General features: G+C 36.7%; 1 protein-coding gene across 1 annotated transcript in view; it reads right to left on the bottom strand.

The window, feature by feature from the left end:
* The window catches only part of Znf385d (zinc finger protein 385D), a 680,575-nt gene that overhangs the window by 646,866 nt on the left and 19,388 nt on the right, over positions 1-14,321 (bottom strand). Inside the window, 2 exon segments of the mRNA XM_013010375.1 lie at positions 7,849-8,048; positions 13,931-13,997. Of these exon segments, the coding sequence (XP_012865829.1) occupies positions 7,849-8,048; positions 13,931-13,997 (267 nt within the window).

Here is a 14,321-nt window from a genome sequence, read left to right as displayed (position 1 = left end):
CATATTACAGTTCAGACTAATTTACTCTATAAAAGTCAATTTCATAAAAATGCAAACACCAGAAAAATGACGCAAAAGAATAAAGCAAATAAAGGGAAGGAGAAGGATTGGGATGGGGGGGAGGGGGGAGGCTGGGAAGGGATGGGAAGGGTAAACAAAGGAGGAGGCTGCAATGCTTGGCAAGAAATGTATGCATTATCCTGCCCATGCAATTGTAACCCCTCTGTACAGTATGTTCACAAATAAAATAAAATTAAATTAAAAAAATGTTTAGGTATGGACTGTGGATACAAATAGCCAGGACTCAGGGTCTGACTCCACTGTTCTTTAGCTATAAAACCTTAGACAATATTGCCTTTTTGTGCCTCTGTTTGTATACATAATGTATAAATAAATATATACATATAATTAATAATATATGCTAATTATTTTAATTATGCACATAGTTATTATAGTAACAACTAGAGCACAATAAATATACAATGCAATAAGGCATTTGTATTTTTAACAGCTTCATTATTTCCCTGGAAGACCCTTTCTCTTGGTTTATAAGGCAAGAATTAAATTGCAAAGTTTCTTCTTTGACAATTTTCTCACTCCTTCAGCTATTGATAAAACACGGGTCATAATTCCTATTGAAGATAATAAGTGCTCATTTTATGTACATTAAGAAAATGAAATAGCACCCTTGGAATAATTCTGCTTTTATTCTCCCTTTAAAACTGCTTGCTCATTAACTAGTTCACACATTCTTTGTATTTCTAGGCTTCTTTTGAGTCACTGAAATAAAACTTGGAAGTAAAAGTTGATTTTCTTTCAAGTAAACTCTGAAATGAGATTTACGTGCAATTTTTTTCCTCAGGAATGGTAAATCTTAATTGAGCAGTAAACATGTCTTGCTCATACATTTGATTTTAACCCTGTGCCTGATACAAGTAGCTTCAAACAAGCAATACATCCTTATAGATAATTAATGCATCCTTTTTCTTTGTGCAGAATGTTAACTTAAATGCAGATACCATCTTGCTGCCGATTTCTATTCCCAGGAAGGACTCTAATGCTTTATAAAGAGTCAGAAAGGAAAGATTCATAGAGGAACGTCATTAGTGAGTATTCTGAAGATGAGGAGATAGAGTACAGTACATATTTCAAGCCAAACAATTAAACATTTATGACCAGCACATTTGCACCCTAGATTCTGTCTTAGCTTTGAGCCTATGAAGACCTGCACTTTTTTAACCTGCCTGGCTCATAGCCCTGAATCATTTGCTCTTCATTTTTCACTATGAGGCCAGGCAGTTGAGTTTTGCTCCAGCTTCTAACCGAAAACCCACGTAAGCAGCAGCTACATAATCTTCCTCCAGCAGTGAACACTATATTTAAGGCTTCTTCATAGAGATATGCAATATTCTGAAATTTGGTTGGAAGCCTAAACAAGAAAGTCTTTTTTACTCCTTTTCTACAATTTTTTATTTGTGTTTAAATACAGGGTTTAATCTAATTTTCTTACATTTTTCCTTGCACTTTCTTCCACTGTCCAGAATTTATCACTTTTTTGCTATTTCCACATGTACAGGCCTAATAGAGATGTACTTGCTTTTATTCTCAAATTTCTTGCCATATCTTATTTCCAGGATCAAGGAAGGAAGTAATATGTCTGGGCTTCTATTTTTGAAAAGTTCTTTCTAATCTCTCTTCTCATGCCTGTAATCCTAGCTACTCAGGAGGCTGATATCTGGGGATCACTGTTCAAAGCCAGCTGGGGCAGGAAAGTCTGTAAGACTTTTATCTCCAATTAACCACCAGAAAACTGGAAGTGGTGCTGTGGCTCAAAGTGGCAGAGCTTTAGCCTTGAGTGAAAAAAAAGATTAAGGATAGCACTCAGGGCTAAAAAGTAAAGATAAAGAAAAAGGAAAATAAAAGAGTAAAATACTTGAAAATGTATTTAATAAATGGAACCAATGGCAGTATTTAAAAAATATGCAAATGCTCATACTGTGCTTATCACTTTTGAAAAACACACAAATGATAATACATCAGGAAAGCATGCCTGTTGCCATGCAACTATTAGACTGGAGGCTGGAGGCTTGCTAACAGGCTTCATCCACAGGTGCAAAATAAGTTTTTTCTAGACAGAAATGTTAAAAGGGAATGCTATACCTAAAATAATGTCACTGCTAGCAGGGTACATTAGCGCACATCTTAAAATCCTAGCTGTTCAGAAGGCCGAGAACTGATGATCATAGTTTGAAGCCAGTCTAGGAAGAGAAATCTGAGAAACCATGATTGCCAATGAATCAGTAAAAAGGCAGAAGTGGAGATGCAGTTTGAGTGGTAGAGCACCAGTCAGAGTACCAGGCATGAACTGAAAAAGTTAAGCAAGAGCAGGAGGCTGAGCTCAAGCCCAGTATCAGCACATATAAGAAAAGAGTCAGAGATGAGAGGAACGTAGGAGAGAAGAAAGGAAAAAAGAAAAAAGACAAGAGAAAAAGAGAGAGAGAGAGAAAGAGAAGAAAAGGAAGGAAGGAAGGAAGAAAGGAAGAAAGGAAGGAAGAAAGGAAGGAAGGAAGGAAGGAAGGAAGGAAGGAAGGAAGGAAGGAAGGAAGGAAGGCAGGCAGGCAAGAGTTCTCTGTTACTAGCTCAGCTATAGAAAATGATTTTAAGGAATAAAACAAGAAAAGAGAACAAAAGTGGAAATGCTTGTGCTTTCAAACTGAGGAATAGTGGAAGATTGATTATTATACTGAGATCAATTGGGGGTACAGAAACTTTAGGATTAGAAGGTGTGGCTGCAGCATATGGTTAGAACCTCAAAGAAGTGCTAAACATTTAGACCACAAAAAATAATCCTCTGTTCTGAGTTTGTCTGATCGCTCCCTCAAGCTTTCAGTCCTTGCAGAACTTCCTCACATTCCCACACCAAATCACAAATGACAATATTTCCTATCTAAAATATATTCTATTCTGAAGCTAAATGACACGGATTACATACACTTTATTTTTTTAATGCTAAGTCCTCTCTCATGTCCTCTAATCTCACCCAATTCCACTCTACATCAGACGATGTGGGGTCTTTCTCACAGAAGCCTGGTGGATGAGTTCAATCCTGTGTTCCATCTGTTTGATCAACTCAGAATGCAAGTCCTACCACTACTGTTGTGAAAGGGATTTCTTAGAAACAGATTGAGTTACGATATCTCTGTATTGCAAAATATGGTACTCTTCAGTGGCATTCATGTAAGTCTATGTAAAGCAATTATTATTGAATGGGATGTTTTCTCATGAAATAATCATCATGCTCTCTATGCACAAAGTGGTAACTGAAGCTCAATAGTTCAAGTTCAAACAGTGAAAGTAGCATCAATAAATCCTACATATTTATTCTTCAATGATTTAATAAGTGATTGGATTCACCCCAATGTCTAATTGCATCATTTGGGGTTATTTAATCAATAACAGCATATTTAATGTTTTTTTATTGTGAACATACTGTACAGAGGGGTTACGGTTACATGAGCAAGGTAATGAGTACATTTCTTATCAAGCATTGTTGCCTCCTCGTTTGTTTTTCCCCTACCATCCCTTTCCTTCCACCTCCACAACTATACTCTTCCTACCCACCCCACCCCGCCCCACCTAAATTGTAAAGTTTGTTTTTCAACATAGTGTTTTGTACATCTCATTGTTGCAATGGGTCAACCTGTATCCCTATTTAAACATTTTGTTTTTTTTTTCCCTTCCCCTACCAAACTTATACCAATATCAAATACAGTGAAAACAAGGGTTATACCATGGGGAAGGAACATACAAAGCAACAAAAAAATCACATGGTACCTTATAAATACATTAGAAACAATAGCAGCAAGAAAAAAAAAGACTTGTGTCCCTATCTTGGGGTTCATTTTGCTTAACTTCATCTTATCTGGTCATATGTATATAGCTTTTGACCTTTTCTACTTGTCCCAGACATATACTAGTTATAGCAAATAAGGTAAACCATGGGACCTAAATAACAGCATTTTTTATTGCCTTCATTTGATTGAACCTTCCAAAAGGTAAAAGATATGGCTGGTGAGAGCAGTTCAGGCACAGCACTGTTCCTACTGTCACCCTGCAATGTCATGTTCTAATACCAGTAAGACACCATTAAACAAGCAATTACAATTATTCAATAAAATCGACTCCGAAGAGATCATTGTGAATCCACAGATGAACAGACAAGTCCTAATTTATCTACTGTTGTTCAACAAAAGCTCCAACAGTCCTCAATGATAAAAAAGGTGAGACAAATGTGTATACAAAGATGAATTTATTATACCACAAAAACCAAGGCTGGAAGGACTAGGAAATCCCATGGGGTTATTTCATTTTCATTAACCACCCATGTTGCAGAAGGAAATCTTATAAATTGAACATGCACTGACACTTTAAACATCATCTAGGAAAATCAACAAGAGACTAGATCTGTCAGAACTGTAAACTAAGATTTCATTTAGCTTTCCTGTTAAATGAAAGAAAAGTCAATGCTCAGAAGGTAGGTGGCAAGATTTGCGGGCTAGAAAACAGTGAGCACAAAATGACTCTAGAACACAATTAGCAGCTAAAGCTGAAATTTTTTGAGAGCAGGTTTAGCCCCACAAAAATAGAAGATGCAGCTTGATAAAATACAGCAAATCTGACAGAGATATTGGGCATCAAATAAGATTCCTACAATCGTGTGACAGCCATCTGTCAACAGCATCAGAAGCAGGCTAACTGTGAGCTCTCTCTATCCTGAAAATTGTGCCCTTTGTAATAGCTATTTCAAAATACTCTTTGGAGCCAAAGAATCATTTTAATTTCCATCTTCAAATTTGTATTTTTAGATCAATTTCCTGATGGTAATTTTTGTGGGGCAGGAGGTTCTAGGGCTTCTGCCGAGAGCCTGACACTTGCTGGGTTTGCTGGCTTGGCTGGTACTCTACCACTTAAGCCATGCATCCAACCCAAATTTTTGATGGTTATTTTGGAGATGGATTTCTTACAGATTTCCCTCCCCTCTAAGATTTACTTCTAACTATAATCCTTGGATCTCAGCCTCCTGAATGGCAATGATTATAGGCATGAGTAAGTGGTGGTCTGCTCTTCACAATATTTTCATATTTCATTATAAGCATCATTGTCAGATTTTTTCCATTATAGGACAATCACATAGTTAGAAAAAAAAATTGGCAAATGAGAGGAAGCTATCTGCATTCATCCATAAATATCAACTCTGCTATGAACATTCTATGGTGATTTAAAAATAAGTATCATAGAAAGTAGTGACATGTGAACAGTAATCTACCATAATGCATATGATATTGTGTGTATTACATTACCTATTCATATTTATTTGCATATTGAATGGTGCCCAGAAGTTTAGAATTAATTAGCTTTTTAAAATTCTTGGTTATTTTTAATTATTTTTTAAAATTATAACTTTTATTATCTTAAAGTATTTATACAAATGGTTTTCATGGAGGCAAAAGACAGAACCAGTGTTCTATTTTGCAAAAATCAAGGTCAGAAAGTGAAAGTAAGCCACACTTCTAAGAATAGTCTCTTCATTAGTCTGTACACATCACACTAGGTTTTTCTCTTGTGATTTTTATAGGATCATTTTCTCTGCAAAGTGAGATGACATGTGAACCATCCTGTTTTTCTCAGGAATACAGTGACCATAACTTAAGATATGCAGCTCTACTTTATTCATCCTTGTTATTTGTAGTGAAGATTCAATAATAATTACAGGATGCTCTATAATCACGCAATGCAGAATTGATGTCTTTATTCAGATAATTCTGTATGAATACTAAAATTACTTCAAGATCTATCTTTACTTTTAAAAAAAAATTTTTGTCCTTTTGTGTAATCATGGATGAATTCAAGTACATATCTCTGCTGTCAGATTCTTTTCTTTGAGACCTAAATTGAAGTGAAATTTTACTGAAGATAGAAATTCACCACAGTTGTTTTTGAAAATGTATGGTTCAAGGAAAAGAATTAAACAACACCCAATCTTTCTGTAGAGAACCCAAAATAATGAACCTCTTATTAAAAATTAATTGGATTGGATACTTGTGTGCACTGTATTGTTTTAGAGAAATATAATTTAATTTTATATTATCCTAAAATCATTTCTATTTTTGAACAAAGAAAGGCAGTTTTTGTATGATACTCATTTTGGTGGACTGTAGCACAGCAGACATTTAATGATTGAGACAAGAGACTGTCAGTTTGAACACTTAATAACTATGTGTCCAACTGGACACGATTCAACCAGTGTCATTATTACTTTCAATATCTGCTGTGAAAAATAAGGACAATATCTGTAGCTCCCTATAACAAACAAAAGAGAGTAAAATATGTGCATAGAGATATTAGTCCAACAGTAACCCATAATTAACATACTGTATGATTATTTTTAAACATCCAGCATTTGGAAAGTCATTCCTAGTAATGCAGCTTGAAAATCTTTGGTCAATATCAATTTTGGCAGGACTAACTCTAATCAGAAATTCTAAGCCATGTATATCCTTTGCTCTAATACCTTCCAATAGTGAAACATATTACTTCTTCAAGAGGGTTCGCAGTGTCAATGTAGAAGAATAAAACAGCTCATACCAGCTCCACCACAATCAGAACTAAAGAATAATAGCCTAGAATCTAATCATGTGATTTCACCTAGAAGTTGTTCATCTAGAAACTCACTGCTTACATATCTTTGACAGGTGACATCTGTGGAGAGTAAATGTCATACATTTGGAAGAGAAATTTGAAATCCTTCCATTAGAATATTCTAACTCCTTCTACTCAACATACTGAAGAAAGAAGAAACAATTCCCAATAAAAATATTCACTTTTTTCCCATGACCATCTTGAAACAAATTACAAAATTCTATAAAACATCATCACAATGTCAAACATCGCTATGGATTAAAATTTAATCTCAAGTCAAGAAAACCAAGACAATATATGTTTACTTACCAATGTATGACTGCAATACAAGATTGAAACTCGAATTGCTATACCTTAGCTCTCCAAAATTCTCTTAATACAAATCCATCAACCTCTCTCCCTACCTCTTCATATTTCCTGATAACCTTCCATTTGTTTCTGTGTGTGTGTGTGTGTGTGGTGTGTGTGCGTATCCACAATCTAAAAAAATGGTTTATTCTTCTATGTAGCAGCTATTTTTAAAAAGTATTGCAAATTGATTAAGCAATGAATTTTTGCTTAGCAGTTTTAGAGCAACCATTTCATAGTAATATATATCACAATTTGTAGAAATAAACACACCTATCTGAAAAATTAGACAGCACTGCAAAGCAACTGCAAGCTTCCTGACCAACAGAATGTTTCACATGCAACAAACCAAGGCAAAGGCACAGCCCAACAGTGTGTGTGTGTGTGTGTGTGTGTGTGTGTGTGTGTGTGTGCGTGTGCATGTATGTATATATATACACACACACACAAATACATAGTAGAATGTATGCCCATTGCCATATCTGACTATATTAAGAAGAAACATCAGAGAACTTGAAACATCAGAGAAGTCAACTTTTTCAAATTATAGAAAACTTTCTGGTACTCACAACCCTAATACAGATACACACCATTACTTTTCCCCTTTTCTTCCAAAAAGAAATGTTCTATTTTAACCTTCCATGCTGATAAAGCTTTTCTATAATGCTTTTCCTGGCCATGAAAAATCAGAGATAAGTCCATTTTAACCTTTACATCTGCAAGTACTCAAATAACTTACGTTGATGATGTAAAATCAACGAGATATTTTTGAGAATGCTTACCATTGTCATTTTTCAGCATCCCATTGCTGAGTTGTTTTAATCTCTTTTGATGCGATTTACCATTGTAGTGGATTTGTGCTTGAGCAGCTGAATTCAGCTGAATGTTACAAACACTGCACAAAGTAAAGTTGGAGTGTTTCTTTTCTCGTTCTGTTTTTTCTTCAAGGTCTTCAGGCATTAGCTCAGCTTCACTCTCTCCATCCTGTGCACATGTGAAATCTGATGAAGCAAAGGGAGATATGAGCCAACAGATAGAGATTTATAAGTACATCTATGTTTATTAGATTGGGCAGCAAGTTAAGATTGCTGAAAACAAACAAGGAGAACAAAAGGAATTCTCATTTCTTCCTTTCTTAATATATTTTTGCATTTGTACTCAGAGTATCACAATGTGGATTGCCTTCCTTCACCATGAATGTAGATGGCAAACACTTTACATTGTTTTCACTGTGTTCAATACTGTGTCACACTATTTTCCATAATATATGGTCGGTGTACTCATAACCAAACAGAAGATGGCAACTCAGAATTTCAGCCTCTCTAGCCTTTAGATGGTAATAAGTGAGTAATGACTGCTATGCATATTTACCACTAATTTTCAAATCATTTAAAATAATAGCGCTTTTCTAAATTCTTCTAATATGCAGGTAGGCTGCTACAGCACTTAGAATATCAGTACAATTTGTGCATTCCATCTCCACATCTTCAAGGAGTAATACTACAGTCTTCAGAAGCCCTTGCAGTAGAAGGCAGTCATAATTTTTCTGTGCATTTATTATCTGCACATTATGTGGCTCCCCTCCCAGAGAACCCAGGTTCTTATGAAAATTTACTGACAATGGCAGAAAGGATATGGACTCTCAATTGATTAATATATGCCAAATTTTAACATATATTAAAATGAATTGCCAGTAGATTTTTTTTTTGTCTGTCATGGGTCCTGAACTCTGGGCCTTGGTGCTGTCCCTGCACTCTTCAGCTCAAGGCTAGTGCTCTACCGCTTGAGCCACAGTACCACTTCCGGTTTTCTGGTGGTTTATTGGAGATAAGAGTCTCACGGACTTTCCTGCCCAGGCTGGTTTGAACTGCAATCCTCAGATCTCAGCCTCCTGGGTAACTAGGATTACAGGCATGAGCCACCAGCACGTGGTGCCACTGGATTTTTTAAAATCACTCTACTGAACTCCTGCAAGACACCTGACAAAATTAAATCTATTAAAGATATGAAAAGCACTGTCTAATTTCTGTAATATGTAATAGATTTCTAAGTATATTATTTTTGAATGTACAATCATAGAATGGCAACTGTAACACTGGTTTTGAAGAAAGCATTTAAAGCATTTAAATATCACCTTAAGAATGAAGAAAATCATGTTGGAAAATAAGATTAAGCATGAAGAGTGGAAAGGCGAGATCATAGGTTACTTCTATAAGAAATTGGATACTGTTTCTTTGTAACAAAATTTCCAAGCTCGACATTGGTGGTTCATGCCTATAATCTCCAATTAACCACCAGCAGACTGGAAATGGTGCTGTGGCTCAAGTGGTAGAGCACTAACCTTGAGCTGAAGAGTGCAGGGACAGCGCCCAAGTCCAGAGTTCAAGCCCCACGACCGACTCCCCCCCACAAAAAAAAATTTCCAAAGGAAACATCACCAGATTCCACTTGGAATAACTTAGAAAACAGCAGCACAAGAAAAACTAGTAGATGGTTCAAAATGGCAGGTCCAGCCAAGCAAGGGACATGGGTATGAAAAGTGCCTGTAAGAGGTTTCACTCCATTTCCTTCATCAAATTAAGAACAGAAACGAAACACAGCAAGCAAATACTTCATAGACTTGTCCTTGGTCTCTTGCCAGTGAGGGGAAAATGGAGAAATCACTTTTTACATTATATTTTTATTCATCTTTTTAAGTAGTTGTACAAATCAACACATCAAGTACTTACAAATCACGTGGTAAGTACAATGTAAGTACAAAGTACAATGTAAGTATAAAGTATATTGTACTTACAATGTATATTGGTCATTATTCTCTTCCATTCCTTCTAACCTAGCCTTCCCTTCCATTTTCCTAGTGTCATAGGCTATGTGCTGAATCTGATGACTGCATTCTGCCCCCATGCCTCTATTCATCCATCTATTCCCTCCCTTCTCCTCAGACACACACCTCTCAAGTTCCAGGTTCTTGGTATTCATCTGTTAGAAGGTGGGTTCATTTTGTAAGGAATTATATCATTTGAATTTTACCCTACAAATACTACACTTTTATTCAGAATTTTTAAATTATATTTTTATTATCTTCAAGTAGTTTCATAAAGAAGTTGCCATTCAATAAAGGAGTTTATGAATATAGTGCATCCTGAGAGTAACAGGACATAAACTCTTGGTAGGTACTCTAGGAAATTTGCTAGGCAGGTACTTTACCACTTGAACCATGTTCCCAGATCAGCATTTGCTTATATATGATCATTTATATAGTATCAAGTATATCTTCATATACATAGTTATTTTCAGATTTGTATTTTTGTGTGTTCCAAATAACATCACTAGAAACAAAACAAACTATTCCAGCAGTTAATTTCCTTGATTTCAAAGACCAATTGAAAAGTAGAATCAGGTTTTACTATCATAGTATAAAATGCTAGTTGCACATGATCTATAACTTATAGTATTTTATCCTTATGACAACTGTAGTAAATCACAACAGTTTTTATATATTTCACTGCTATAATTTTAAGTATTCATCAAGCAATAGAGCACCAACAGTGAAAGAATTTTGCATAGATCTCATAGCCCACTAGAGTGCAGTATGAATTTAAAATTAAAACTGCAGTACTGGAAAGTCTCTTAACACATGGTGTAACGTAGCATTAATATGATTTTGTAAATGACTAAAACACATTTACCAGCACAATCTTTAACTTTCATGTCACACATAGATAATATATAATGTATGATATAATGTATACATTATATATATCATATATTCACACTCTGTGTGTGTGTGTGTGTGTGTGTGTGTGTGTGTGTGTGTGTGTGTATGTGGCTAATGAGTTCTGTATAAGTCTACCAAAATACAGGTACATAAACCAGATATTAAGGATTAATTGGGGTGAAGTCACTGAATAGCAGGGAATCTAAATAATTTGTCCTGTGCTCCCATAAGTTCCTTATTAAATGGAAGCAAATGCCTTATATAATAATTTCTTCACTATCACCGTGGAGCTTTAAAAATAAGAGCATTGTAATTTGAAACATCTTCTCTTTATGATAGGAAGTGGTATTATTAGAGGATTGTAGAAGACAAGCCAAGGATAATGCATTATACTTCAATTACAGTTTTTCATCATAGCCCAATCCCATCGGACTCAATGTGCTGGTCTCAATAAGATCACGGTGTTGAGAAGTAATGAATACTCTTACTGTCCACTCCAGGATTCACCTGCAGTCAGTAAACCTAGAGTGAGAGCATGCAGCAGAGTGGCACTGTGAAGTGTACCGCCTCCTCTCCCCGCCTCTCCAGTTAAGCGGTAGCTTTTAGAATTTTAACCTGGAAATCAGAAATCCTGTTCTTCTCTTGAACTGGCACAGAACTCATGATTGTCCTGTCTCTACATGATCATGTCCAATGGCACATCATAAATTTTCTTCTGAACTCCAAAGAAAATGCTCTCTTTTCCTTCAAGTGGTTCCCAGAAATCACCAGAATTTTCTTTGAGGACATAGAGGAGTTTATGGTTTAGTTATTAAAAAAATAAATAAATAAAACATAAGGCAATTCTTATTTCTTTTGTAAGAGAGACAAAACTCTTCAACTAGAGCCAATGTTCAACTACTGGTAAGATGCATCTTCATTTCAAGGAGATCAATGTTGTCCTACCACTTTTTGAAGCCATATAAAATGTCACTATTAACATGTTTATTAAAATGTGCAAATCAGTCCCCATTTTCCAACCTGTACATAATCTCTTCTTGAACCAGTCAGGCCCTCAGGACCTCCCAGGCAACGCCAGAGTCCTAGCATTGTGTGTCCCAGAATCTCTGCCACCCCCCTGGGATGCCAAGTTCACACTGCAAGGCCTGCTCCTGAGTTCTCAGGCCACAGTTTTAAAGGGTCATTTCAGCATTCATCCTTTCACACTGTAAACACACCAAATGTCTTCATCCTCCAAACTCACTCTATCTTATTTTGCATCTATAACAGCTGACAGAAAATGTAGAATTATTCTAACCCCTGAAGAAGAAACAAGTCACCCTGAAGATTACAGAGGAAAAAAAATGACACGATGCATGCATTTTAAGCACATCTTCTGGGTCTAGTGGCTTTGCTTTCTTCCTCTCCCATCCACAGGCCTTAGAACCTTACAGTTTTCTTTCTTATTCTGTTGGCTTTACAATATGTGTTCATACTTTGGTGATTATAGATGTTGTCCTCATCTAGTGTTTTTGCTTCTTAGGATACCCTCCACGTCCAATGTTTCCATAGCTGTTCTTCTGAATGGCATACATTCCCATAGCGTAGTGTTTCCTTTCCCATAGTAGACAAAGTACTTTTCATTATCAGGGGTCTGTTAAGGCTGCTTGAGAATATTTTCTCATACCAAAAGAAAATTCTATGAAAAATTTATTCATCCTAACTGTGGTAGATATACTCTAGAACAGCTCCTATGATTTCTACATTGTGGAACTCACATTTTTTGACAGTCTTCTCACCTGAAAAAGCAGAACCTATAAGTTGCTTTTATCCATAGAATATCACAAGGGCCAGGTGACTTATAGAACTATACAAGTATGGTTATGATGCCTAAGATTGCAGTGCCCCTGGGCTGGGAATGTGGCTTAGTGGTGGAGTTGCTTGCCTCACAGGCATGAAGCCCTGGGTTCGATTTCAGTATCGTATACACAGAAAAAGCTGGAAGTGACACTTGTAACTCAAGAGGTAGAGTGTTAGCCTTGAGTAAAAGAAGCTCAAGGACAGTGTCCAGGCCCAGAGTTCAAGCAAAAAAAGATCACAGTATCCAGGTTGGAGACGTGGTTCAAATGGTAGAGCACTACCTAACAAGTGTGAGGCTCTGAGTTCAAACCCTAGTAAGAGAAAAAGAAGAGAGAGAGGAGAGAGGAGGAGGAGGAGGAGGGAGAGAAAGGAGAGGAAGAAGAGGATTGTAATTGTCCTTTGATAGCTATGAAAAAGCAAGCTACTAATTTATGAGCTTCCCTACAAAGGGACCACATGGCTAGGAGTGTAAGCTTGTCTATAATCAATAGCCAGCCAAAACATGAGGCCATGAACCAGCCACAATAAACAACTGATTGCTAGGAGCAACCACAAGAATGAGGAAGTATTTCCTTCTTGTCTTCAGAAGATCCTTGAGTAAGACCTCAACCCTAACTGATACCTTTCTTATAACCTGGTAGAGAACTCAGCAAAGTAAAATCTAAACTACGAATCCTCAGAAATGGCGAGACAATAAATGTACATCTTAAGCCCTTAACTTGCCATAAGAAGATTATTATTATAGATAGGGGCTACCTGAACTCATCATCATGAGTGAATTCTCAAGAAAATATATTTGTCAAGAAAAAAAATCCCCTAAGAACCTGCAACTCTTTATTTCCTTCTTAAATGGAATGGTCCAAACATCCCAGTTGTGTCTCTAACCCTGAACATAATAAAGTAGGTAGAATAATGAATTGATCCTTTCTCCTGTGAGGATCCAGGTTACCCACCATGCACCTCTAATTAATCAAGCAATCTTTAAGATACTCAACACATCATTATAGAAAAGCACAGACGACTCAATTATGCCATATCAACAGACTTCTTTTGTAGACGAGACACATTTACTAACATATCCTTATCAGACTTGTCACATAGAGGAAAAACCTGTGGCCGGAGGAGAGGTGGCCAGTACAGTCATTTCTTACTACATGAGCACATGTCTCTATTTCTCCAAGGTGTTATATTCAGATTCAGGTTCCTGATAGAGAGAGCATGAATGTAAATACAGAACTGAAAGGAGGTATGAAGGCCAGTGGATGTGTAAGTGTCATGTGTAAAATAACTGGGTTTCTTAGTCCTACCTGAAAAGAAGACCCTTACAGTCTTGACGTACCAGTGGAAGAGGCAAAGCAAGATGGCAGCTGTGTGACATCTTCCTGTCGTACCCCTTCATGGACAAACATACAGAGTGGAGCACTATCCTTGCACCAAACTACTGGCACAAGAGCTAAGAAAATCAAGCCAGAGGGTGAGAGACTACAGGCATACTTTCAGTACAGTATCACACAAAGATGCGCTGAAGAAAGCAGGATTGAATGGACTGCTTGCACCATCCTTTCTCAACTCCCAAGTGGCCACCGGTATAGAGAAACTCCTTCCACATAGACATGGAGAAACTCCTCCCACATAGACCTGGAGAAGCTCCTCCCACATAGACCTGGAGAAGCTCCTCCCACATAGACCTGGAGAAGCTCCTCCCACATAGACCTGG

Source organism: Dipodomys ordii, unplaced genomic scaffold, assembly GCF_000151885.1.
Source record: "Dipodomys ordii isolate 6190 unplaced genomic scaffold, Dord_2.0 Scaffold12, whole genome shotgun sequence".
NCBI classification, from domain to species: domain Eukaryota; kingdom Metazoa; phylum Chordata; class Mammalia; order Rodentia; family Heteromyidae; genus Dipodomys; species Dipodomys ordii.
Note: the sequence above shows the minus strand (reverse complement) of the source record. Positions and strands in the feature narration are given on the sequence as shown.